Below are 24,565 nucleotides of genomic sequence, written 5' to 3' on the forward strand. Positions count from 1 at the left end.
AAGTATTCTGGTTTATACAAACTCCAAAACTTCTATGATTAACAAGAATCATTTATCAATTACCACACTGCTGAGAAAATAAAAAAAACAAAAGGAGAGAAAGGGCAAAAACACAATGCGCCCAACGTGGGGCTCGAACCCACGACCCTGGGATTAAGAGTCCCATGCTCTACCGACTGAGCTAGCCGGGCGCCACGTTCACCCGGTGGCCGCCGCGGGTATCGGCAGCGACCCCGCGCAGTCCCCGCTCCGCCCGCCAGAGAGCGCGGCCCCGGCTGGTTTGTATTTAATACCATCGCCTAATTAAACGTTAATTAAATATTATCCCAAAGGCGGCGGGTGCGGAGAGACGGGAGTCCCGGGAAAGCTGTAGGATGCGAGCAGCCCCCGAGGGGTTCATTAACAGCGCAGAGTAACTCCGGGGAATTGCTCCCGGCGCGCTTTAACCCGGGAGAAAATAAAAAGAAAATAAAATGAGGCGGCCCCGGCTGAGGAGAGCGGGGACATGGTGCCATCAGCCAAGCACCGCTTTTAATTTTTGACTGAAAATTAGCTGAATTTTGGTGATTTTTTAACCGCAATCCTCACGGCGGGGCGGACGAAGCAAAGCGGCCAGGGAGCGCCAGGGGGCGCCATGGGCCAGGCGCGAAATAAGCCCCGCCCCTTATATGCATAACACCGCCCATTTGATATATATAACCCCGCCTTTAATCTGCATAACCCCGCCCTTCTGTTTTGCATAGCCACGCCCATCATCGTGCATAATCCCGCCCATTAACGCGTCTGACCCCGCCCCCGTGATGCTGGTCCCGCCCCCCGTTGTTTTCGGCCCCGCCCCCGTCGCCCCCAGCGCCCCTCAGCCATGGCGGCCCCGGCCGCGCTGCGCCCGCTGCTGCCGCTCGTCCCCGTGGCCGCCGCGCTGGCGCTGGCTGCGGGCGGGGGCACGGCGGGGACAGGTCCGTGCGAGGGGACAGCGCGGCGGGGACCGCGGGAGCGGCGTGAGGGGGGTCCGCGGGGCGTGGGGGGTCCGCGGGGATGCGAGCGGGATGAGGGGGATGAGCTCCGGGTGACCGCGGGATTGTCCCCGGGATGAGCTCCGGGTGACCGCGGGATTGTCCCTGGGATGAGCTCCGGGTGACCGCGGGATTGTCCCTGGGATGAGCTCCGGGTGACCGCGGGATTGTCCCCGGGATGAGCTCCGGGTGACCGCGGGATTGTCCCCGGGATGCTCGCGGGGCTGGGACCGGACACCCCGGTGGCCCCGCTGCTGCCGCGCTCGTCCCCAGGTTGGGCACAGTCGGAGCCGCAGCCCGGATCCCTCCCGCTCCCCTCCTGGTCCCGTCCCGATCCTTCCCGGTCCCGTCCCGATCCCTCTCGGTTCCGTCCCGATCCCTCTTGGTCCCGTCCCGATCTCTCCCGGTCCCTCCCGGTCCCGTCCCGATCCCTCCCGATCGCGTCCCTGTCCCTCTTGGCTCTTCACGATCCCCTCCCGGTCCCGTCCCGGTCCCATCCCGATCCCTCCCGCTTCCCTGTCGGTCCCGTCCCGATCCCTCCCCATCCCTCCCGATACTTCCCGGTCCCTCCCGGTCCATCCCGATCCCTCTCGGTCCCATCCCGGTCCCTCCCGATCCCTCTCGGTCCCGTCCCGGTCCCCGCGGCCGGGGATGCTCCAGCCGCTCCGTGCCCGAGGATGTTTTGCCCCTTAGAGACAGCGTCCGGACATCGCCTCGAAGTGTGGATTTGACTTTTTGGGATTTTTTTTCATTGCTTATTCGGTGTTTTTTTTAAATTTTTTTACTGGCAACCAGAGTTTATCAGCGGGAGCGTGTGCGTGCTTAGAGCCGAGCTCCGGAGCTGCTCCTAAGCCTGACCTAACGCTGTCCCCGGCAAAGCCCAGCCCTGAGCCCGAGGGCAGCAGGGACAGACGGGGACAGGAACCGTTATAAGGACAGGAGCTGTTATAGGGACAGGAGCTGCTGTAGGGACAGGAGCTGATATAGGGACAAGAGCTGATATAGGGACAGGAGCTGCTGTAGGGACAGGAGCTGATATAGGGACAGGAGATGCTGTAGGGACAGGAGCTGATATAGGGACAGGAGCTGTTATAGGGACAGGAGATGCTGTAGGGACAGGAGCTGATATAGGGACAGGAGCTGTTATAGGGACAGGAGCTGCTGTAGGGACAGGAGCTGATATAGGGACAAGAGCTGCTGTAATGGGATGTTGGTAGGAGAACAGGAGGCAGGAGCCAGGAAAAGGGACCCTGCTGACCTGGGGATGCTGGATATGCTCAGAACAGGTTCATAAAAACCACACTCTTGTATAACGATGAATATTATTTTACACAAGATAATTATTCTTTCACAAGCACCGTGCCCGATCCTGCTGCTGTCCCGGTGTCCCAGCAGGGACAGGGCTGGGAGGAGAGCTGAAGCACCCGCAGGTAACCCCTGCACCCCCTCTTGCAGACAGTGACATCGTGCACCCCATCAAGGTGGACGAGCGCGGATCCTTCCTGTCCTACGACCTGTCCCACCGGGCGCTGCACCGGCGCTCGCCGCTCTCCCGGAGCCAGCTGCCCGCCTTCTACCAGCTGCACTACCGAGGGCAGCCGCTGAAATTCAACCTGAGCCTCAACAGGCACCTGCTGGCGCCGGGCTTCGTCAGCGAGAGGCGTTTCGGGGGCACGGCCGGCGCCAGGATCCAGCCCCGCTCGCACAACCCGTGCCACATGCTCGGGGAGGTGCGGGGCGGGGGGCTGCGGGGCGGGCTGGCTGCCCTGAGCACCTGCGACGGGCTGGTGAGTACAGGAGCTTGCACCCTGCCGGCACAATAAACCCTTTTTCTGCCGAAAAACGGCCCCGGAATTCCCGGCAGCAGCAGAGTCTCGTCACGCGGGTCTGGATGTAAAATTCCCAAGGGTTGCAGTGGGAACTCTCTGGGGTTGGGTTTGTTTGTGTTCAAACTCCCAAAATGAGCGATTCTCAGCCCTCTGCTGCCTAAATGGGATTGTGAGGAGCACGTGTGGAAAGGAGGGGATGGGAGCTGGAGGTGCTGGTGGCACAGCTGGGCACTGAAGCTGCTCCAGGAGCTGGAGGTGCTGGTGGCACAGCTGGGCACTGAAGCTGCTCCAGGGGCTGGAGGTGCTGGTGGCACAGCTGGGCACTGAAGCTGCTCCAGGAGCTGGAGGTGCTGGTGGCACAGCTGGGCACTGAAGCTGTTTAAAGGGGCTGGAGGTGCTGGTGGCACAGCTGGGCACTGAAGCTGTTTGAAGGGCTGGAGGTGCTGGTGGCACAGCTGGGCACTGAAGCTGCTCCAGGAGCTGGAGGTGCTGGTGGCACAGCTGGGCACTGAAGCTGTTTGAGGAGCTGGAGGTGCTGGTGGCACAGCTGGGCACTGAAGCTGTTTGAGGGGCTGGAGGTGCTGGTGGCACAGCTGGGCACTGAAGCTCTCTCTCTTTCTTGCCTTGTTCCACTGTAGGTGTTTCCCAAGGCAGCAGTGAGCTCAAGGGGTGGCACTTTTGGGGCAAAGGGCTCAAAACCTCCTGTGGGGTTGCAGAAATGGTGCCATAGAACTGGTGATGCTTGTGTCTCACTTTGGAGAGACAACTCCATCAGCTCCTCCATGGCTTCCCAGTGCCAGAGGGCAGGAGTAAATGGGATTTTGGGAAGAATCCTTCCCTGGGAGGGTCTCAGGGGCTGGGCTGGAGTTCCCAGAGCAGCTGTGGCTGCCCCTGGATCCCTGGCAGTGCCCAAGGTGAGGCTGGACAGGGTTTGGAGCAGCCTGGGCTGGTGGAAGGTGTCCCTGCCATGGCAGGGCTGGAGCTGGGTGGGCTCTGGGGTCCCTCCCCACCCAAACCTGTGGTGCTGTGACTCCTGTCCCAGTCCCTCGGGGTGCAGGTGGCCTCACGGTGTGTGCTGGTGTGTCCCTGGCAGAAAGGCGTGTTCCAGCTGATGAATGAGGAGTATTTCATCGAGCCCAGCAGCCCTCGGCAGGAGGGAGCAGCTCAGCCCCACAGGATCTACAAGCGCCAGGTGCCCGAGGGCAGGGCTGGGCAGGGCAGGAGCCCCCCGGGCCCGGGGCACTCCTGCGGGGTGCCAGGTACTGTCCCTTTGTCCCTTTGTCCTTTGTCCCTTTGTCCCTTTGTCCTTTGTCCCCTTGTCCCTTCTCTGGCTTTGGGCAAATGTGACACCAAGCTCCCACATTTTCTGCTCATTTTCTGCTCCCAGGGGGATGATGTGGAGACAGAGCATTTGCTTTCATTTCCATGCAGACTTTGCTTTCTGAGTCGGAGTTTGGGCGTGGAGCTCGGTGGTGTGTGGGGGTCCCTCCCTGTGCACAGCAGATGGGTTGTATAAACTCCTGAGCCCAGGATGTCAAGGGCTGGGGAATCCAGTGCACCCCAGAAGCTCCTGGGCACTTTCCTGGATGGAGCTGCAGTTCTTTATATGCTGCACATTTCCTGCAGCTCTCTGCTTCACAAACTGGGCTTGGCTTCTGCAATAGGGTTATCTTCAGGCATTCTTCTGATGATCTAAATTAATTATTCAATCTGTGGCAATAATCTTAATGGCTTTCTCTAGGCTTTGAAGTCTGTTCTTGACTCAAGTCCATTTTGGACTTTGAAGTCTATTCTTGAAAATTAATTTCTCTGGATATACCATGGCCTGTGTGTAACTTAAATGGATCTTCCCTGTAGTCAGGGCTGGTGGGGTGGATGTGCTGTGCATGCCCTGGAGAGGAATCCCAAAAGAGTCCCACAGTCTGTAGGATTTCAGTGGCTGCCATCCCCTCACTGAGCTGCTCTTTGCTTTGTAGATGCTGCTGGTGGTGATCAGCTCCTGCCAGAGCACAGGGCTCAGCTGGGAGGGGTTTGACAGGAGGGGAAATGCCCCAGGGGACCCCCAGCCCTGCAGCAGCCTCAGGTCCCAGCTGGGAGCTCAGCAGCCAAGGACACAATGGGAATGCTCCAAGGAAGCTGCTGCCATTAAACTGTCACAGTGGTATTAGCAATTCATCAAGAGCTCCAGATAGTTGGGATTTTTCAGGCTGGGGGATGAAATGCCCTTTCACAGCTAACCCAGGAAATGTAGGAGTGCATTGTTAGGGAAGTGAGGCTGAGCCCCCGGGGGAAACCATTCCCAGTGTGTGGGATGAGGTTTGTAAAGCCTTCACCCAGCTTGGGGCTGACCCTGACCTTGCTCTTGGAGCCCTGTCACAGGAAAGGTCCCTGCTGGAGAATTCCCAGTGGCTGGGGAGGATGAGGAGCCCTCCTCCTCCCCCTCCTCCTCCTGCTGCTGCTCCCCCAGCCCAGGGAACATTCCCTTGTTTCCCCTTGGGAAGGAGCAGAGCCTGGCTCCTGTGCCCCAGGGAATCTGTGCTGGCTCCAGGCACCAGTCCAGCCTGGGGACACTGAGTTTATGGTGATGAGAACTGTCCCTTCCTGGAAAATTCGGGTTTGGGATGACCCAAAATGTTGAGCCCTGGGGTTTTTTCTCAAGCATCTCTGCAGGGTTGTCTGTAAATTCCTAAACACTAAGACACTGCTTTGGGAGTCTCCCTGTTCTTTGTGGATCTTGCAAACCCTGTTCTGGTCAAAGAAATCCCTTCAAATGCTTTGGGTTTTTTTGTTGTGTTTTTTTTTTTTTTTTGTGTCCTGCTCTAGGGCAGCAGGCTGAGCTCTGAGTCCTTTGGAACAGAGCACAGCAAAATCCACACCAGTTATTGAGTTATGGGCTTGGGTTACTGAGCTTACAGTATGAGACTATGAGGGGGAGCATTAGCCAGAGTGTGCTTGTATTCCTGTGGTTTAGAGGCTGTGGAGTCAGATCCCTGCTGCTTGCAGTCTATTAGGTTTCAGTGTTGAATATCTCGTGTTTGTGTTGGAAGTGGATCCTTGTGCTTTGAAGGATGCAGAAGTAGGCACTGAAGCAGTTGAGGTGGCACTGGATGGGATGGGTATGGCACAGCTTGTGTGCATAGAAAGGAGATTAGTTTGTTTGTGAAGACAGATTTAGGCAGTGGGAACTGCCCCTCTGAGACCTCGTGGGTCTGAGGGACCCTTATGGGTCTGAGGGACCCTTATGGGTTAAGTGTGGAGCCTTCTCCCCACCACAGGTGACCCCTTTGAATTGAAAGAGGAGATGGCAGCGTTGCAGGTGCTTTATGAATGTTTTTCCCTGGCTGTGTCAGAGGCAGAGGAGGGCTGGGAGCAGCACAGGGAGAGCTGGCAGCAGAGGCAGCCCCGCAGCAGGAGCAGGATCCAGCAGCGCTCCGTCAGCAGGGAGAGGTGGGTGGAGACCCTGGTGGTGGCAGACACCAAGATGGTGGAGTTCCATGGCACTGCCAACGTGGAGAAGTACGTGCTGACAGTCATGAACATGGTGAGTGCCTGCCAGCTGCCCCTGGGGCTGGGGGGTTGTTCATTGATGAATGCAGCAGTCTCAAGAGCAAAGGGTTCAGAATGTTAAACTGCATCCTAAAGTTTTCTGGCATGGAGTCCCAAGTAGCAGCAGCTCCCTGGAACTTCTTCTTCTTTCCTCCTCTTCTTCCTCTCGTTCTTCCTCTTGCATTTCTCCTCCTCCTCCAAACATCATCCCATGAGCTAAAGACACCAATCTAAACCACTCTTTCTAAAACCACAAATCCTTTGTACACCTCTCAAGTCTTGTTGTGAAGCCAGCAGGTGAGGAGGTGGCTCAGCAGCTCCTGGCATTCCACAGGAAAGCTTTGGCTGATGCCAGCAAGGGTGGGGCTGGGACCTCAGGTAACATCCCTGGGTGTCTGGGGGGCGGTGGAGGCACCAGAATTCCTTTGAGATGTTAAACACATCCCACAGGAGGGAGGGCAGAGGCTTCCTGGGGCGTTTTTGGCTGGGCTCCAGTGTGTGCACAGCTCCTGTCAGGTGTGCTCAGGCTCCCTGGCCCACCTCACTCCAGGTGTCTGTTCTTGTCTCCCCTGTGGGGAATTCCTGAGCTGCTGCCAGCAGCCTGTGCTCCCCTGCAGGAGCTGCTGTGTCCTGGCTGCTCAGTGTCCCCAGCTGTCCCCATTGCTGTCCCTCTGCAGGTGGCAGGGCTGTTCCACCACGCCAGCATTGGGAACCCCATCAACATTGCTGTGGTGAGGCTCATCCTGCTGGAGCACGAGGAGGTGAGAGCCCAGAGGGGCTGGGGCAGCCTGGGCTGGGGCTCCAGGACCCCTCCAGGGCTGGGCTGGGGCTCCAGGACCCCTCCAGGGCTGGGCTGGGGCTCCAGGACCCCTCCTGGGCTGGGCTGGGGCTCCAGGACCCCTCCTGGGCTGGGCTGGGGCTCCAGGACCCCTCCTGGGCTGGGCTGGGGCTCCAGGACCCCTCCAGGGCTGGGCTGGGGCTCCAGGACCCCTCCAGGGCTGGGCTGGGGCTCCAGGACCCCTCCAGGGCTGGGCTGGGGCTCCAGGACCCCTCCTGGGCTGGGCTGGGGCTCCAGGACCCCTCCAGGGCTGGGCTGGGGCTCCAGGATCCCTCCTGGGCTGGGCTGGGGCTCCAGGAACCCTCCAGGGCTGGGCTGGGGCTCCAGGATCCTCCCTTATGTCTGCAGGAGGACCTGAAGATCTCCCACCACGCAGACAACACCTTGAAAAGCTTCTGCAAGTGGCAGAAGAGCATCAATGTGAAGGGAGACTCACACCCCCTGCACCACGACGTGGCTGTGCTGCTCACCAGGCAGGTTTGGGGCTGAGAACTCACCTGGCTGCAGGTGGGGCAGGCAGGGAAACACCTGCTGGGGTCTCCCTCTCCCTGCCTGGGCACTGCAGGATGTGTGATGGGGGTTTGGGGACGTCTCCTCCTGGCTGGGGTGCTGTGGGAGGTGTCCCTGCCCGTGGCAGGGGGTTGGAATTTGGGATCTTTGTGATCCCAGAGCTTTCCATGAGTCTGGTTCCGTGGGCTGCTCTCAGGTCTCAGGTTCAGGCCTGGGCACAGCTCCCAGCTGAGCTTTCCAAGCCAGGTTTTCACCAAAGCCCCAGAAGGGCTGGATCCTCCCAGGATCAACTCTCCTTTTCCCTGCCAGGCTGGGCTTGGCAGAGGAGCCCCCGGGAAGCCCCTGGCAGCAATTCTGCCTGTGTGCCCTGCAGGCAAAGCCTGCCTGAGGCTTCCAGGCTGCTTCTCCTGGCTCTTGTGCTGCCCTGAGTGATGATTCACAACCCACAGCAGCTTCATCTTCTCTGGGAGGTTGCTTTGTAGCAGAAATGAGGCACTTCAGTTCCTGCTGGGTGGCTGGGGCTGCCCTGGGGAAGCACAGCACCTCTGGGATGTTCTTGCAGTGTTTGATTATCCCCAGCTTTATTTACACAAGGGAGTAAACCCAGCCAGGCTGGCCAGCAGCTGCCATTAATCAGAATTGCTGATGAGCTGGGGCTGCTGGCAGAGGGGAGGGAGGTCAGGAGTGTTTCCCTGTGGAGGATGTGGGATGTCTCCATCCCCACTCCTGTCTGGCTGCTGTCCCCGTGCCGGGTGCTGCCGCCCCCCAACGCCCCCTGCTCTGTGTCTGTGTGTCTGTCCCTGTCTGTGGCCCTGGGCAAGGAAGGAAGGACATCTGTGCTGCCATGAACAGGCCCTGTGAGACCCTGGGGCTGTCCCATGTGGCTGGGATGTGCCAGCCCCACCGCAGCTGCAACATCAACGAGGACACGGGGCTGCCCCTGGCCTTCACCGTGGCACACGAGCTGGGACACAGGTACTGCTGCTCCTCCTCCTCCTCCTCCTCTCTGGGGCTGGGAGTGCTTCCCAAGTGCTTCCTCACACAAACACTCCCTGGCTCCCTCAGCATTTCATTCCAGAGTTAACTTCTGGGTTATCCCAGGTTTAATAAGAGCCACACAATGCAAGGCAGCCAAGGTTTGGGTTATCCCAGGTTTAATAATGCAAGGCAGCCTGGGGAGTTTGCACTCTGGGTGCTGTCCTGGGGTGGTCTGGGGAGGTTTTGGAGCTGGGGTTGCCCACTGAGAGATTTTAAAGTGGGATCTGTCTGTAACATCACCAGCAGAATTCTGCTTGCCCCAGTTTCAGTTAAATTTTCACAGTTCCCAATAGCAGACCCACGTGGGAAATCACCCTGTGGAATATCCCCAAGTTTTCAGTGGAAATGGGATGGAAGCACAGGACAAGGGAAGGTTTTGGAGTCTGTAACATCAGCAGAACTCTGCTTGCCCCAGTTTCAGTTCAATTTTCACAAGGTCACTTGCACACTGCAGTTCCCAACAGCCAGCCCCTATGGAATATTCCCAGTATGGAATATTCCCAGTGTGGAATATTCCCAGTTCCCAGTGGGAAGGGGATGGCAGGCAGGACAAGGCTGAGGGGGCAGGTCCCTGGGCCCCTGGTGTGGTGGCTGTGCTGTGCTGTCGTGGCTCACCCCCCCTCTCGGGCTGTGCTCTTACACAGTTTTGGGATTCAGCATGATGGAAGCAGCAATGACTGCCAGCCAGTTGGGAAAAGACCTTTCATCATGTCTCCACAGCTCCTGTATGACACCTCCCCTCTCACCTGGTCCCGCTGCAGCCGCGAGTACATCACACGCTTCCTCGAGTGAGTGCCCCTCCTCCTCCTCAGCAGCATCCTCCTCCTCTTCCTCAGCATCATCCTACCCTCCTCATCATCAGCATCCTACCCTCCTCATCATCATCCTACCCTCCTCATCATCAGCATCCTCCTCCTCATCAGCATCCTACCCTCCTCATCATCATCCTACCCTCCTCATCATCAGCATCCTCCTCATCATCATCCTACCCTCCTCATCATCATCCTACCCTCCTCATCATCATCCTACCCTCCTCCTCATCATCATCCTACCCTCCTCATCATCATCCTACCCTCCTCATCATCAGCATCCTCCTCCTCATCATCATCCTACCCTCCTCATCATCAGCATCCTCCTCCTCATCATCAGCATCCTACCCTCCTCATCATCAGCATCCTACCCTCCTCATCATCAGCATCCTCCTCTCCTCCTCATCATCACCATCCTCCTCCCCTCCTCTTCCTCCTTGTCCTCCTCCTCCTCCCCATCCTCCCCTCCTCCTCCTCACTGTACAAACATGCCTTTTGAACAACAAACCAATATGATTATGCACGAGTTGTTTTGTTGATTACTTTCTAGCTTTAATTCCATTTTTGATTGGTGTTTCTAAGCTGTTGCACAGATTTTTCAGGTGCAGTGGGTGGTTGTCAGAACTTCACTGCCCATCTTTATCTTGGCCCTTCTAATCTCAGTTTTCTGGTTTTTAGCTCCTTCTCTCCCCATTTAGCACAATTTATGTTTTAGTGGCCTTGAAGGGTCTCAACAAGATGTAGAAAAAAGCACCTTAAAAATGGCTCATGCCATGCACTTGTTACAAACATTGGTCTAAACTAAGAAATATACAGAAAAACAGCTAAGTGTGTTTTTACACAGCAGAAAAACAACCAGGCAGCAAAATGTGGAGAAAAGCAGCTAAATATGGTTTGGCTGATGCAGAGCACAGCCTGGGATGCCTGACTGTGCAGTGAAGGGGGTTCAGGAGCTGCTTTGGGCTGGTAAAACCAGAGAGTTTTCCCCCCACACTCCCTGCAGGTTCTGCAGAGTCTTCTCCATTCCCTCTGCCTCTGGGCAAAGCCAAATTCCTCTCTGCCTTGTTTATTTTTAGCACCCCTGGCTGCTTTTTAGGCTGTTGTTGGGAAGTTCCAAGGAGCAGAGGCCAGAGTTTGGTTTGTCAGCCAGGGGCTTGCACTGCAGGAACATTTTCCTCCCTGAAAACAGTGAGGAGCAGAGAGGGGAGAGCTGGGCCAGGCATTCCATAGTCCCAAACCCAGCCCCACACGTGCAGGGGAATTAATCTGATTTATGGGCTGCAGAGCACTGGAGCTTTCCTGCATCCACTGTGCTCTTGGCTCCCTGCTTTAACCTCCCCTTGGGGATGGAGGATTTCCTGCTTGGGATGAGCCTGAGCTGGGGTGGGGGGACAGAGCTGGGGGTGTCTCTGGTGGGGTTTGGGGCTCTTTGCTCCCCCAGAAGGAGCTGATGTAGGGACAGGAGCTGTTATAGGGACAGGAGCTGTTATAGGGACAGGGGCTGTTATAGGGACAGGAGCTGTTATAGGGACAGGAGCTGCTGTAGGGACAGGAACTGATATAGGGACAGGAGCTGTTATAGGGACAGGGGCTGTTATAGGGACAGGAGCTGTTATAGGGACAGGAGCTGCTATAGGGACAGGAGCTGATATAGGGACAGGAGCTGCTGTAGGGACAGGAGCTGATATAGGGACAGGAGCTGTTATAGGGACAGGGGCTGTTATAGGGACAGGAGCTGTTATAGGGACAGGAGCTGCTATAGGGACAGGAGCTGCTGTAGGGACAGGAGCTGCTGTAGGGACAGGAGCTGCTGTAGGGACAGGAACTGATATAGGGACAGGAGCTGCTGTAGGGACAGGAGCTGATATAGGGACAGGAGCTGCTGCAATGGGATGTTGGCAGGAGAACAGGAGGCAGGAGCCAGGAAAAGGGACCCTGCTGACCTGGGGATGCTGGATATGCTCAGAACAGACCTGAGTTCAGAAAAACCACACTCTTGGTGATAATGATTATTGTTTTACACTGGATGATTTCACAAGCACTGCTGAATGTTGGAGCATCTCACAGGGATTCCTGGCACTGGGGTTTCAGTCAGGCTCTGCCTGGACAGAGGGGACACTGGCAGGGCTCCTGTCCCCAGGGAAGGTGTCCCCTGCCCAGGCCAGTGTAGGATGCTGGCATAGGGTGATGCTGTGGTGCTGGAGGCTTTTTCTACATCAGACAAACCTTTTCAGCCTCTTTCCACAGTGCTGGAGCTCTTCCTTCATCCTGCCCTTCCCCAGCTCATTCTTCCCCAGCCCCAAGCTTTGCCTTTTGTTTTTGTTGAGTTCTGTCCCGGCTTTTTGGACACTTCCTCCATTTCTCTGGGAGCTTTTTGGAATTTTAATCCTGCTCTCAAAAGTATCTGCAGATCCTCTCAGGCTGCTCACAGATGGGGATTTAATCACTGTTCCATCCTCTCCATCCTCCAGCTTGTTAAAGGATGGCTGGAACAGGCAGAGCAGGGCAGGCTCTGCATCTTCCCCTGTGGACTGGGATTTACTGCAGATCCCTGCAAGCCAGAGGGAAACTCAGGCCAGTTTCTCCCTGCTTGGAGATGTGTTTTGGCCAACTGAACAGACCAGGAGAATGATTGTAAATATTTAACAAAGAAATAGATTGTGGAAAAGCTGGAATGTTGAGGCAGATCCCAATCAGCCCCAGAGAGGACAGAGACCCCTCTGTGAGCTGGGGCAGGACAGGGAGGGCTGCAAGAGGAACAGGGGGCTGGGGCAGTGTAGGGGGGACCTGAGGGGCCCCTTCCCCCCAAACAGGCAGAGGGTGAGGAGTCCAGAGCAGCACGAGTGTCACACCTGGGGCTCATCCAGCACCAACTGCTCCAGCCTGGACTTTTTCCAGGGGGGATTCCAGGGCTCTGTGATTCAGTGAAAATGCACAGGGAGGTGCCAGGAGCTGCCCAGCCCCTGCTCCATCCATCCCAGCCCAGCCCCACAGCACCCACGGGGATCCTGCCCTTCCCTCTGGGCTGGGAGCACTGGGATGCTCCTGGTGCTGGGGGTTTGGGAACAGAGACTTTGGAGCCCCTGGAAGCAGCTCCTTTCCTGGTTTGTGCCATGGGGAAATGCAATATATTTCAGTAGGGATGCACATGGGGCTGTCCCCAGCCAGGGGAGCTGTGGGGGGCTCAGAGGGTGGGGAAGGCAGGAGGGGGTGCTGGCACTGCTGGCACTGCTGGCACTGCTGGCACTGCCAGCCCCCAGGGCAGGAGCTCTGCTGCTCCCAGCCCTTGTTGCTGTGCTGCTGCTCTGGGTTCACAAGGAATCTCAGTGCAAGTTAATTCAGAGCTCCCAACCACAACAAACCCGAGTAATGTGATCCAGCACTGCCTTGCCAGGGGCTTGGCCTTGCTGGGAAGGAGTTTGTTTAAATCAACACCCAGGGCTGGGCTGGAGACAGTTCTGTGTGTGTTTGGGAAGTGTCAGAGCCAAAGCAGCTGGAGCAGAGGGAGGCACTGCTGCCTTGGCCATCCCCTGCCCCCTCTGCCCAGGGAATCCTGCCCAGCCTGCCTGGAGCCCTCCTGTGCTGGCACTATGGGGTGAGCATGTTTGGCTGCTGAAAATCCCCTTAGTGCTGTTAGCAGGGGCTGCAGGACAGCTCTGAGGATGTGGCTCCACCAGGACATTTATTGTCCCTTCTGTCTTTGTCCCTTCACCCTGCCCATGTGTGCCACCCTGGGGGACATGGGACGCTCTGGGTGCCCAGAGCACCCCAGGGATTGCAGAGCCAGCCTTGTGCCAGTGGGAAATGCTGGTTGCTCCTCACCCTGGGGCACTGCCCAGCTGCTGGGGGACACCTGGGGTGACTGTGCTGCCTCCTCTGTGTTGCAGCCGGGGCTGGGGGCTGTGCCTGGATGACCCCCCAGCCCAGGAGGTGCTGGACTTTCCCCTGGTGCCCCCGGGTGTCCTGTATGATGTGAGCCACCAGTGCAGGCTGCAGTATGGCCCCTACTCCACCTTCTGTGATGACATGGACGTGAGTGGGGCCCTGGGGGCTTGGGGGGCTTGGGGGGGGCTGTGCTGGGGCTGTGCTGAAGGATAGATCTGATCTGATCTGAGCCCCAGGGCTGGATCTGATCTGTGCCCCAGGATGGATCTGATCTGATCTGTGCCCAGGGTGGATCTGATCTGATCTGTGCCCCAGGATGGATCTGATCTGATCTGTGCCCAGGGTGGATCTGATCTGATCTGTGTCCCCAGGGTGGATCAGATCTGTCCCCAGGATGGATCTGATCTGTCCCCAGGGTGGATCTGTGCCAGCCTAACCCTGTGCCCTGCTCCCCAGAGTGTCTGTCACACGCTGTGGTGCACGGTGGGGAACACATGTCACTCCAAGCTGGATGCTGCTGTGGATGGCACGGCCTGTGGGGACAGCAAGGTGAGGGGGACCCCCTGCATGGCCCTGGGGACACCAGGGGCTGTGCAGGGATCCCAGTGCCCCAGCAGGGACTGCCCTGGGGGAGGTCACTCATTTGGGATCGCTGGAGTCACCTGGGAAGGTGAAACCCAGCCTGGCAGGAGGGCACAGGGCTGGTTCTGTGCCATGCTGGGTGCTCCTCCCTGGGATCTCCCCCACTGCTGGCAGCAGCTCTGAGCCCCTCTGGGCTGTGAGTCCCCTTGCTGAGGCTCTGTGGGGCTCTGGGTTTGTTGCCCCCTTTAAACCCTCCAGCAGCCCAGCACCTCTGCGTTTCCCCTTGCCCATACTCTGATCTCCCTGCAGGCAAAGCAGGGATTTGCAGCCCCAGTGCATGTTCTGGCCCCATGCTGCCTGTCCCTGCTAACCCTGTGCTCTGTGTCCCTGCAGTGGTGCTTCAATGGTGACTGTGTGCCCGTGGGCTACCGGCCCCAGCCCATCTCGGGGGGCTGGAGCCCCTGGAGCCCCTGGGGGTCCTGCACCCGCAGCTGTGGCGCAGGAGTGCAGAGTGCTGAGAGGCACTGCAGCCACCCCACGTAAGCCAGCCTGTCCCCAGCCTGTCCCCAGCCTGTCCCCAGAGTGCCCAGGGCATGGGCAGCCCCACAGAGCCTGGGAGGGGTTGGGGGGCTCTGGTTCTGTGCCCTCCCTGGGCTCAAACACAGAGCAGGGGCTGCAAGCTGGGAGGGGTAAAACACATCCAGGGGGCTTTAGAGGCAGGAGAGCAAAGCAGGCATTCCTGGGGCCTGATTCAGAGCTGTTCTGAGAAATGCTGCTGCAGTTTATCAGCCTGCTGCATTCCATGAGCCAGGCTGGCTGCAAGTGTCCAGGCACTGCTGGGGAGCTGCCAGCTCCATCTGGGGTCTCTGCTGGCCCATCTGCTCCCCACGTGTCCCCTTGGTCACCAAATCACTGCTGCATTCACCAAACCCCTCAGCTTGCCCTGCTGTCAGAGCAGCCTGGGATGGGAGGAAAAGGAAAAAGGGCATTTAGTGGAGTCACTTTTCCATGGCATGGGGAGCTGGGGCAGCCCCTGGACAGAGCTCTGACCCTTCCCAAGGTGTTCTGCCCATCCTCTGCCTCGGGTGGGTTTGGCACGTGCTGTTGGCTCCTGTCATCTCAGCCCCAGATTTGTGTTTGACAAGTTCTGTGGTGCTGTGGTGGTTTCTGGAGTGCTCCAGGCAGAGCTGTGGCCAGGCAGGAGAGCCAACACCCGAAATTCCCCAGGCAGTTGTTTGCTTTGGCCACTGGAGGTAAATCTGCAGCTTTGCCCTTGGGGCTGAGTGAGAAAATGTGTGCTGGGCATCCCCCCCTCCCACAGGCATTCCCTCAGGGCAGGGCTTGTAAACACAGCCCTGAAATAATCTTCAGCACAGCGTGCCCAGGAGAAGGAGTTTGCACTCCAAGGAGGGCACTGGGACAGTGATGTGAGCACAGGAGAAGGAGATGGTGGTTTTGCATCTGAGGAAAGCATTGGGGGTGCTTCTGGAGCCTCCCTTGCTTTAGAAAGCCCAGATGAGCTTTGCCACTCCTGGGGCAGCAGAGGGGCCGAGCCAGGAGGGGATGGAGAGCAGCTCCTGCAGAGTGTGTGCACGGGGGGCACAGGGGTGGGCTGTAACCACCCCGAGGCACAGCAGAGCTGTGGCTGGGTGAGCCTGAGCCCCCCGTGCCCCCCGTGCCCCCTCTCTCCCCAGGCCCAAGTACGGGGGCCGGTTCTGCCTGGGGGAGCGGCGGCGGTTCCGGATCTGCAACGTGCAGCGCTGCCCCCCCGACAGACCCTCCTTCAGGCAGCTCCAGTGCAGCCTCTTCAACCCCAGGCCCTACAAGGGGAAGCTCTACAAGTGGACTCCAGTGCCCAACAACTGTGAGTGCAGCTGTCTTGGTTAGAAACACATGTCTGCCAATACAGGCAGGAGATTCTCTTTGAAATGGAGAATTAAACCCCCTCCCTCCAAATTATTATCATTTTGAAATTAAGGGGCCCTCAGGCAAAGAGATGGGAGTTAGGAATAACAGTTCTTTACTAGGAGAATTAAAATAGAAATGCAGTATTACACAGAACAATCCCAGCCCTGCCAGAGTCAGAATCCAAGCTGGCACAGTCAGTCAGTCAGGGTGGTGGCACAGTCCCATTCCATGGTGCTGCATCCTCCTGCAGGGGCAGATGTGGCTCAGCTGGAGCAGTGCTCCTGGAGAAGGTGCAGTTTCCTCTGAAGCTCCAGGGATGATGTGGAAAGGTTTGGCAGGGAATTTTCAACCCTGGACACTCTGGGACACAGTTCTTTGCTGGCTTCTATTTTCTTCTGTCTTCACTCAGAGTCAGGATTGAAGCATGAGAGATGGATTTTCTTGTTCAGGCTTAGTTGTTTATTAATTCTTATCTACAGTACAGGGAGTTCTGCAGCACTGCTAGCTAACAAGCTATAAGTGGGAAAAATGTCAGTAGATCTATCAAGTTACAAGGTCCTTTAAAGGCAAATTATCCAATTATAAACTAACATCTGTATTATTTATACTTTTGACCCAATAACCAAACACCTGTGACCTGCACTGCAGTACTTTCTAACCAGCCAAAAACCACAGCCTGAAACCAAGAAAAAGAAGGAAGAGCACAATAACCTTCATCTTGTCCTATACTCTAAAACCCCAATTCCAAACCCTTCACCATGTGGCATTACACACCTATTCAAACTGCACACCAGTGATCCCAACCCCACCACTCACATTTGGCTTCTCCAAAGCCCCAAGTCCAAAGCAGTGTTCCTGTGGGGGTCAGTGTCAGAAAGCACAGCAAGCTCAGAGCTGCCATGGCCCAGGGCTGCAGAGCTGTGCCCTGCAGTGTGAGCTGTGTGTGATGTGTGTGATGTGTGAGCTGTGTGAGCTGTGTGTGATGTGTGTGATGTGTGTGATGTGTGAGCTGTGTGAGCTGTGTGTATGTGTGTGATGTGTGAGCTGTGTGAGCTGTGTGTGATGTGTGTGATGTGTGTGATGTGTGTGATGTGTGAGCTGTGTGAGCTGTGTGTATGTGTGTGATGTGTGTGATGTGTGAGCTGTGTGAGCTGTGTGGATGTGTGTGATGTGTGAGCTGTGTGTGATGTGTGTGATGTGTGTGATGTGTGATGTGTGTGATGTGTGAGCTGTGTGATGTGTGTGATGTGTGTGATGTGTGAGCTGTGTGTGATGTGTGTGATGTGTGTGATGTGTGAGCTGTGTGAGCTGTGTGAGCTGTGTGATATGTGTGATGTGTTCTGTGTGTGTGTGTGAGCTGTGTGATGTGTGTGATGTGTTCTGTGTGAGCTGTGTGTGATGTGTGTGATGTGTTCTGTGTGAGCTGTGTGTGATGTGTGTGATGTGTTCTGTGTGAGCTGTGTGATGTGTGTGATGTGTGTGCTGTGTGTGCTGTGTGAGCTGTGTGAGCTGTGTGATGTGTTGTGTGTATGTGTGAGCTGTGTGAGCTGTGTGAGCTGTGTGAGCTGTGTGAGCTGTGTGAGCTGTGTGTGATGTGTGTGATGTGTGTGCACTGCCCAGTGAACCCCTGTGAGCTGCACTGCCGGCCCGAGCGCGAGTTCTTTGCGGAGAAGCTGCGGGACGCGGTGCTGGACGGGACCCCCTGCTACGAGAGCGAGGGCAGCAGGGACATCTGCATCAATGGCATCTGCAGGGTGGGTATGGGACATCAGCAATGGCATCTGCAGGGTGGGTATGGGACATCTGCATCAATGGCATCTGCAGGGTGGGTATGGGACATCTGCAATGGCATCTGCAGGGTGGGTATGGGGACATCTGCATCAATGGCATCTGCAGGGTGGGTATGGGACATCAGCAATGGCATCTGCAGGGTGGGTATGGGACACCAGCAATGGCATCTGCAGGGTGGGTATGGGACATCAGCAATGGCATCTGCAGGGTGGGTATGGGACACCAGCAATGGCATCTGCAGGGTGGGTATGGGACACCAGCAATGGCATCTGCAGGGTGGGTATGGGACATCAGCAATGGCATCTGCAGGGTGGGTATGGGACATCTGCATCAATGGCATCTGCAGGGTGGGTATGGGGACATGAGCAATGGCATCTGCAAGGACAGTGAATGCCCTGGGATGGAGCAGAGTGACTGCGGGGCTGTGTGGGTCCCTGCAGGACAGGGAATGCTCTGGGATGGAGCAGAGTGACTGCGGGGCTGTGTGGGTCCCTGCAGGACAGGGAATGCTCTGGGATGGAGCAGAGTGACTGCGGGGCTGTGTGGGTCCCTGCAGGACAGGGAATGCTCTGGGATGGAGCAGAGTGACTGCGGGGCTGTGTGGGGTCCCTGCAGGACAGGGAATGCTCTGGGATGGAGCAGAGTGACTGCAGGGCTGGGTGGGTCCCTGCAGAGCGTGGGCTGTGACTACGAGATCGACTCGCGGGCGGTGGAGGATCGCTGCGGGGTGTGCCACGGGGACGGCTCCACCTGCCACACCGTGCACAAGACCTTCGAGGACAGCGAGGGGCTGGGTAAGGGCTGTCCCCACAGCTGTCCCCATGGCTGTCCCCACGCTGTCCCCACGGGGGGTTTAATTCCAGCTTGTTGATTTGTTTGGGGGGTAAGACAGCAGGAGCTGAGGTGGGCTCTTGCTGTAAGGATTCAGTGCTGGCCCCCAGCGCCCAGCCAAGGACAGAAGTCCCCTCGGGCACCTGGAGTGCAGCAGGACAGCGTGGCTGTGTCCCCAGGTTACGTGGACATCGGGCTGATCCCGGCGGGGGCGCGGCAGATCCGCATCGAGGAGGTGGCCGAGGCCGGGAATTTCCTGGCGCTGCGCAGCGAGGACCCCCAGAAATATTTCCTGAACGGGGGCTGGACCATCCAGTGGAACGGGGACTACAGGGTGGCAGGCACCACCTTCACCTACAGGAGGACGGGCAACTGGGAGAACCTCACCTCTCCCGGGCCCACGGTGGAGCCCGTTTGGATCCAGGTGGGATGGACCTGCCTTGCCTGGGGCTCTGCACCTCCTTGGGGTGTGTTTTTCACACTCCTTGGGGAGTGATTCCAACGCACAGCACTTCCAAACCCTTTGTTTGGAAAATTATTGGCAGAGGAGAGGGAGCTGAGGAGAAGGAGCCGTTTCCTGAGGCTTGCCTGTGTCTTGTCACAAGCAGGGACAGAGCCCCCAGTGCTGCTGGCAGGGCTGGGCAGGCAGGGGAGAGGGAGCTGCCAGTTCATGCAGAGCTCTCAGGAGTCAATATCCTCATGAGACCAAGCCTTCCTCTGATGAAATCCCTGGTGGTGCCAGCTGTGGGGCACAGAGCTGCATCCTGGACCCCCAGGATCCCCCTGCCCCATGCACTCCCTGCAGCATCCCTGCCTTTGCAGGGATTGAGCAGCCAAAATCTCCTCCTGCCTTCCCTGCAGCAGCAGCTGGGGTGGGATGTGAGATCCTGAGCCAGCTGCCACCAAGGGCTGCTGCTGGTGGGAATGCAGCAGCACAAATCACTTCCTGGGATTCATAACCTAAAGAAAACCTTTGCACAAGGACATTTCGATATTCGTGGAGAGGTTTTTGGAAAGATGCCCTGGCTCCTGCCAAAGCTCCAAGAACAACAAAGCTTTGGCAATAATGGGAGTGCTTAGGCTAAGAAAAACAGGGATGAAGTGCTGGCCCCTGTGAGCACGGGTGTGGGAGGTGCTTTGAGCAGGGCTTGTGCCAACCCCAGGAGCAGCAGGAGCCTGCGGGGAGTGAGAGGCAGTTTAGGAAATTCCACCCCTGGGCAGGGACACCTTCCCCAAACTGAGTTACTCCAGGTCCAATCCAGCTGTGTTGTGCAGCTGGGCAGAGTCACATCTCTCTGGACTTGCTCCTTCTCTGCTGAGAAGCCCCCAGGGTGGCAATGCCACCCCCCAGCTGGGTTGTGGAGCTGGACACAGGTCCATCCCCTGTGTCCCCACTGCTGTTCCCCCCTGCCCATCCCCTGTGTCCCCAGCTGTGTTCACCCCCAGCTGTCCCCTGTGTCCCCAGCTGTCCCCTGTGTCCCCACTGCTGTTCACCCCCAGCTGTCCCCTGTGTCCCCAGCTGTCCCCTGTGTCCCCAGCTCTCCCCTGTGTCCCCACTCCTGTTCACCCCCAGCTGTCCCCTGTGTCCCCAGCTGCTGTTCCAGGAGACCAACCCCGGGGTCAGGTACCAGTACACGATCCAGCGCCCGGCTGACAGTGAGAACGAGGTGGAGCAGCCCGAGTTCCTGTGGCGCTTTGGCTCCTGGAGCAGCTGCACGGCCACCTGTGGGACAGGTGAGAGCAGCCCTGGGACACCTGCATCCCTGGGCAGCCTCTGCAATTCCTGGCTCTCCAGTTTCAGGATTTTTAGGGACGTCTGCTGAGGGCAGGGCTCCGTGGTGCTGAGAGAAGCCCAGGGCTTTGTCAGCACTTTGCTCCCAGCCCGGTGTCCTGTTACCCTGCAGGGCATGGGGACAAAGGAGCTTTAGAGGAATCTGGGAGTGAGGAAGGGCTGCTGGCTGGGCCTCTCCAGGGGGAGAGTCCCAGGGTTTTACAGAGAGCCCTGGGATCCCACAGTGTCTGTGTATTTGCTTCCCCCACCCTGCCCCCTGCCCTGGCTGGGTGTCCAGGGTCCCCAGGGCAGATTTTGGGGGCACTGATGCAGAGGGACATTTCTGGAGCAGCAAGCACTTCCTCGACAGCAGCTGGCACTGGAAGAAAGGGGAATTCAAGGACACTTGTGCTTTCTAGGAAGCACAGAGTGCCAGGGCACGGGCTTTGTTCAAAACCAGCTTTCCTTTGTGTGATTGGAGTGCTTGCCTTCCAGAGCAGAGGGGAAACAAGAGTGAACCAGGCAGGAGTGGGGTGAGGGTGAGCAGCTGGAGGAGGGCTGAACCCCCCTGCCTGCCCTGGGTGCTGATGTGAGGTGAGATGTGGGTTTGGGAGAGCTCACTCTGGCTCTGGTGTGTGCCAGGGCTCTGTAAGCTCCCGAGAGCTGGGGCCAGAGCCCAGCTTGGCAGGCTGTGCCAGTCCCACTGAACCCAGCTCATCAGGCTGTGCCAGTCCCACTGAGCCCAGCTCGGCAGGGCTGTGCCAGCTCTCAATGTCACAGGTCAGGGACACGTTACAGGAACGGGACAGAGCTGGGGCAGGCACTGTGTGGAGTGTGTCTGTGTGGTGTCAGTGTCCCAGGGGTGGCACAGGTGTCACTGCAGTGTCCCTCCCCAGGGTGCAGAGGCAGGCTGTGCACTGTGTGGAGTGTGTCTGTGTGGTGTCAGTGGCACAGGTGTCACTGCAGTGTCCCTCCCAGGGGTGCAGAGGCAGGCTGTGCACTGTGTGGAGAGGCTGGCAGGGCTGGTGGAGGAGCGATTCTGTGACGCGCTGACGCGCCCCGATGACCGGCAGCGCGCGTGTGGGGAGGAGCCCTGCCCGGCCAGGTGAGACACCTGCCCCTGTGCACCTGAGCCCTGCCCGGCCAGGTGAGACACCTGCCCCTGTGCACCTGAGCCCTGCCCAGCCAGGTGAGACACCTGCCCCTGAGCCCCTCCCTGCCCGGCCAGGTGAGACACCTGCCCCTGAGCCCTGCCCGGCCAGGTGAGACACCTGCCCCTGTGCACCTGAGCCCTGCCCGGCCAGGTGAGAGAGACCTGCCCCTGTGCACCTGAGCCCTGCCCGGCCAGGTGAGACACCTGCCCCTGTGCACCTGAGCCCTGCCCAGCCAGGTGAGACACCTGCCCCTGAGCTCTGCCCGGCCAGGTGAGACACCTGCCCCTGTGCCCCTGAGCCCTGCCCGGCCAGGTGAGAGAGACCTGCCCCTCCCTGCCCCTGAGCCCTGCCCGGCCAGGTGAGACACCTGCCCCACCCTGCCCCTAAGCCTTGCCTGGCCAGATGAGAAACCTGCCCCACCCTGCCCAGCCAGGTGAGAGAGACCTGCCCCGCCCTGCCCCTCCCTGCCTGGCCAGGTAAGAGACACCTGCCCCACCCTGCCCCTAAGCCTTGCCTGGCCAGGTGAGAAACCTGCCCCACCCTGCCCAGCCAGGTGAGAGAGACCTGCCCCGCCCTGCCCCTCCCTGCCTGGCCAGGTAAGAGACACCTGCCCCACCCTGCCCCTAAGCCTTGCCTGGCCAGGTGAGAAACCTGCCCCACCCTGCCCAGCCAGGTGAGAAACCTGCCCCTCCCTGCCCCTGAGCCCCTCCCTGGCTCTCCCCTGAGCCCTGCAGGGCATTGCCTGGACGGGCTGAGGTCCATCCTGGCAGGATGCTCCCCCCTGCCTTTGTGCCCAGAGCCCTGGCACAGCTGGGCACTGCCCCATCCCTGCCCCTGTCTGAGCTCCCACACCTGGGCCTGGCACGTTTGGGATCCTCCTTTCCCCACACGATGGGCATGGGGTGAGATGGATCCTGGGGCACAGCTGCTTGCTCTGGCTGAGATGTTTTCCTTTTCTCTTTCCCTTTCCCCATTCCCCTTTCCCTTTCCTTTTTCTCTTTCCCCTTTTCCCTACCCCTATCCATTTCCCTCTCCCTCTTTCCCTTTCCCTATTCCTCTTTCCCTCTCCCTTTCCCATTCCCCTCTTCCCTCTCCCTCTTCCCCTTTCCCCTCTCCCTCTCTCCCATCACGTTCCCTTTTCCCTGTTCCCTGTTCCCTTTTCCCTCTCCTGTCCCCATTCTCCTGTTCCCTGTCCCCTTTCCCCTCTCTCCTGTCCCCATGCCCTGTCCCCATGCCCCTGTCCCCATGCCCTCTCTCCTGTCCCCATGCCCTGTCCCCTGTCCCCATGCCCCTGTCCCCATGCCTGTCCCCATGCCCCTGTCCCCATGCCTGTCCCCATGCCCTGTCCCCTGTCCCCATGCCCTCTCTCCTGTCCCCATGCCCCTGTCCCCATGCCCCTGTCCCCTGCCTGTCCCCAGGTGGTGGGTGGGTGAGTGGCAGCCCTGCTCAGCCTCCTGTGGAGGGGCAGGGCAGATGAAGAGGACAGTGCTGTGCATCCAGAGCGTGGGGCTGGAGGAGCAGCGAGCCCTGCAGCCAGAGCACTGCCAGCACCTGCCCAGGCCCGAGGCCACCAGGCCCTGCCACCCCCAGCAGCCCTGCCCCTCCCCCTGGGCCGTGGGCAACTGGTCTGAGGTGAGAGGGGACGTGCCAGGGGTGGGAGCTGGGGACAGGAGCCCCCAGGCACCCCAGGTGTGCTCCTGCTCCCAGAAAATCCATGGCTGTGCCTCCAGGGATGGGAATCCCATTGCTTGGAGGGGCGTGGGGGTGAGGAAGGAGCTCTGGGCTGCTTAACTCTGCCCAGTTTAATTAACTCTGCCCAGTTTAATTAACTCTGCCCAGTTTAATCCTGCCCAGTTTAACTCTTCCCAGTTTAACTCTGCCTCTGTTTAATTCTGCCAGTTTACCCCAGTTTAACTCTGGCAGTTTAACTCTGGGCAGTTTAACTCTGTCCTGGTTTAACTCTGCTCCAGTTTAGCTCAGGCAGTTTAATTCTGCCCAGTTTAGCTCTGGCAGTTTAACTCAGGCAGTTTAACTCTGCCCAGTTTAGCTCTGGCAGTTTAATTCTGCCCCAGCCACACTCTGCTTGGCACAAGGAGGGCAGAAATGAGGTTTTCAGCTGGACATGGCTTGGTGTGTCCCTGCCCATGGCTGGGGCTGAGCTGCAGGATCCTCAAGGTCCTTCCAACCCAAATAATTCCATGGGGTGATTAATGGTGGCACTCTGTGTAGCCTTGATTTATTTTTGTGTTTGTGTGAATCAGCTTAACCACAGGCTGAAGGATTCAACCAGAAAATGATAACTCCTGGTTTAAGCAGCCCTTCCAAAAGTGTTCAGAGTGAAGACAAATATCAGGAGAGAAAGGAGAGAGCCTGGGAACTGATCTTGTTGCTAAGGAACAAATGGAACCAAATGTGAACAGGGAGTTTGGAGGTTAGATGAGAGCGAGTTGGAAATATTTTTCTAGGGGCCCACAAAAGCCACAATTAAGGGCTGAGAAAGATGGATGCAATGGTTTGAAGGGAAAAGTATGGCTCATTGGTGGGTCAGTGCAGGGCAGGGCCAGCCCTCACTGCTGTCCTCTGTGCTGCTGGCACAGTGCATTGGTGAGCCCAGCAGAAATGTGCTTGGGAATTTGAGGTTCTGCCCTTTAATTTAAAGGGAGAGCCCTCCTTCTCCTCCATTCCCCCCACCCCCATAATTAGGGGAATTGGAGGGGCTTGGAAGCTTCCCAGAGCTGTGGCCAGCAGGGTGGGGCAGCTCTGTCCTGCAGAGGAGCCCCTGTGGCACTGGAGCCCCTGGCAGTGCCAGAGGGGCTCTCTGGCCCCACAGTGCCTCAGAAGCACTGCACACCCAGCTCTGTGTGCCAGTGTGCCAGTGTGGCAGTGCCAGAGGGGGTCTCTGCCCCCACAGTGCCTCAGAAGCACTGCACACCCAGCTCTGTGTGCCAGTGTGCCAGTGTGCCAGTGCCAGAGGGGCTCTCTGGCCCCACAGTGCCTCAGAAGCACTGCACACCCAGCTCTGTGTGCCCCTGTGTGCCAGTGTGGCAGTGCCAGAGGGGC

General features: G+C 58.1%; 1 protein-coding gene across 1 annotated transcript in view; it reads left to right on the forward strand.

Moving 5' to 3' along the window:
• Window positions 1–831: 831 nt before the first annotated feature.
• The window catches only part of ADAMTS7 (ADAM metallopeptidase with thrombospondin type 1 motif 7), a gene marked incomplete at its 3' end in the record, with an annotated part of 36,522 nt that continues 12,788 nt past the window's right edge, over window positions 832–24,565 (forward strand). The window contains exons 1-18 of the mRNA XM_079318061.1: window positions 832–956; window positions 2,469–2,800; window positions 3,936–4,106; window positions 6,201–6,383; window positions 7,066–7,149; window positions 7,575–7,703; window positions 8,566–8,711; window positions 9,419–9,562; window positions 13,471–13,615; window positions 13,925–14,017; window positions 14,444–14,589; window positions 15,745–15,914; window positions 17,579–17,712; window positions 18,423–18,543; window positions 18,760–19,004; window positions 20,173–20,314; window positions 21,330–21,456; window positions 22,924–23,137. Of these exons, the coding sequence (XP_079174187.1) occupies window positions 863–956; window positions 2,469–2,800; window positions 3,936–4,106; window positions 6,201–6,383; window positions 7,066–7,149; window positions 7,575–7,703; window positions 8,566–8,711; window positions 9,419–9,562; window positions 13,471–13,615; window positions 13,925–14,017; window positions 14,444–14,589; window positions 15,745–15,914; window positions 17,579–17,712; window positions 18,423–18,543; window positions 18,760–19,004; window positions 20,173–20,314; window positions 21,330–21,456; window positions 22,924–23,137 (2,820 nt within the window). The 5' untranslated portion in view covers window positions 832–862. The remainder of the gene's footprint in view (window positions 957–2,468; window positions 2,801–3,935; window positions 4,107–6,200; window positions 6,384–7,065; window positions 7,150–7,574; window positions 7,704–8,565; window positions 8,712–9,418; window positions 9,563–13,470; window positions 13,616–13,924; window positions 14,018–14,443; window positions 14,590–15,744; window positions 15,915–17,578; window positions 17,713–18,422; window positions 18,544–18,759; window positions 19,005–20,172; window positions 20,315–21,329; window positions 21,457–22,923; window positions 23,138–24,565) is intronic.

The sequence above is a fragment of the Erithacus rubecula genome (genome assembly GCF_903797595.1).
Source record: "Erithacus rubecula genome assembly, chromosome: 14".
Classification (NCBI taxonomy): domain Eukaryota; kingdom Metazoa; phylum Chordata; class Aves; order Passeriformes; family Muscicapidae; genus Erithacus; species Erithacus rubecula.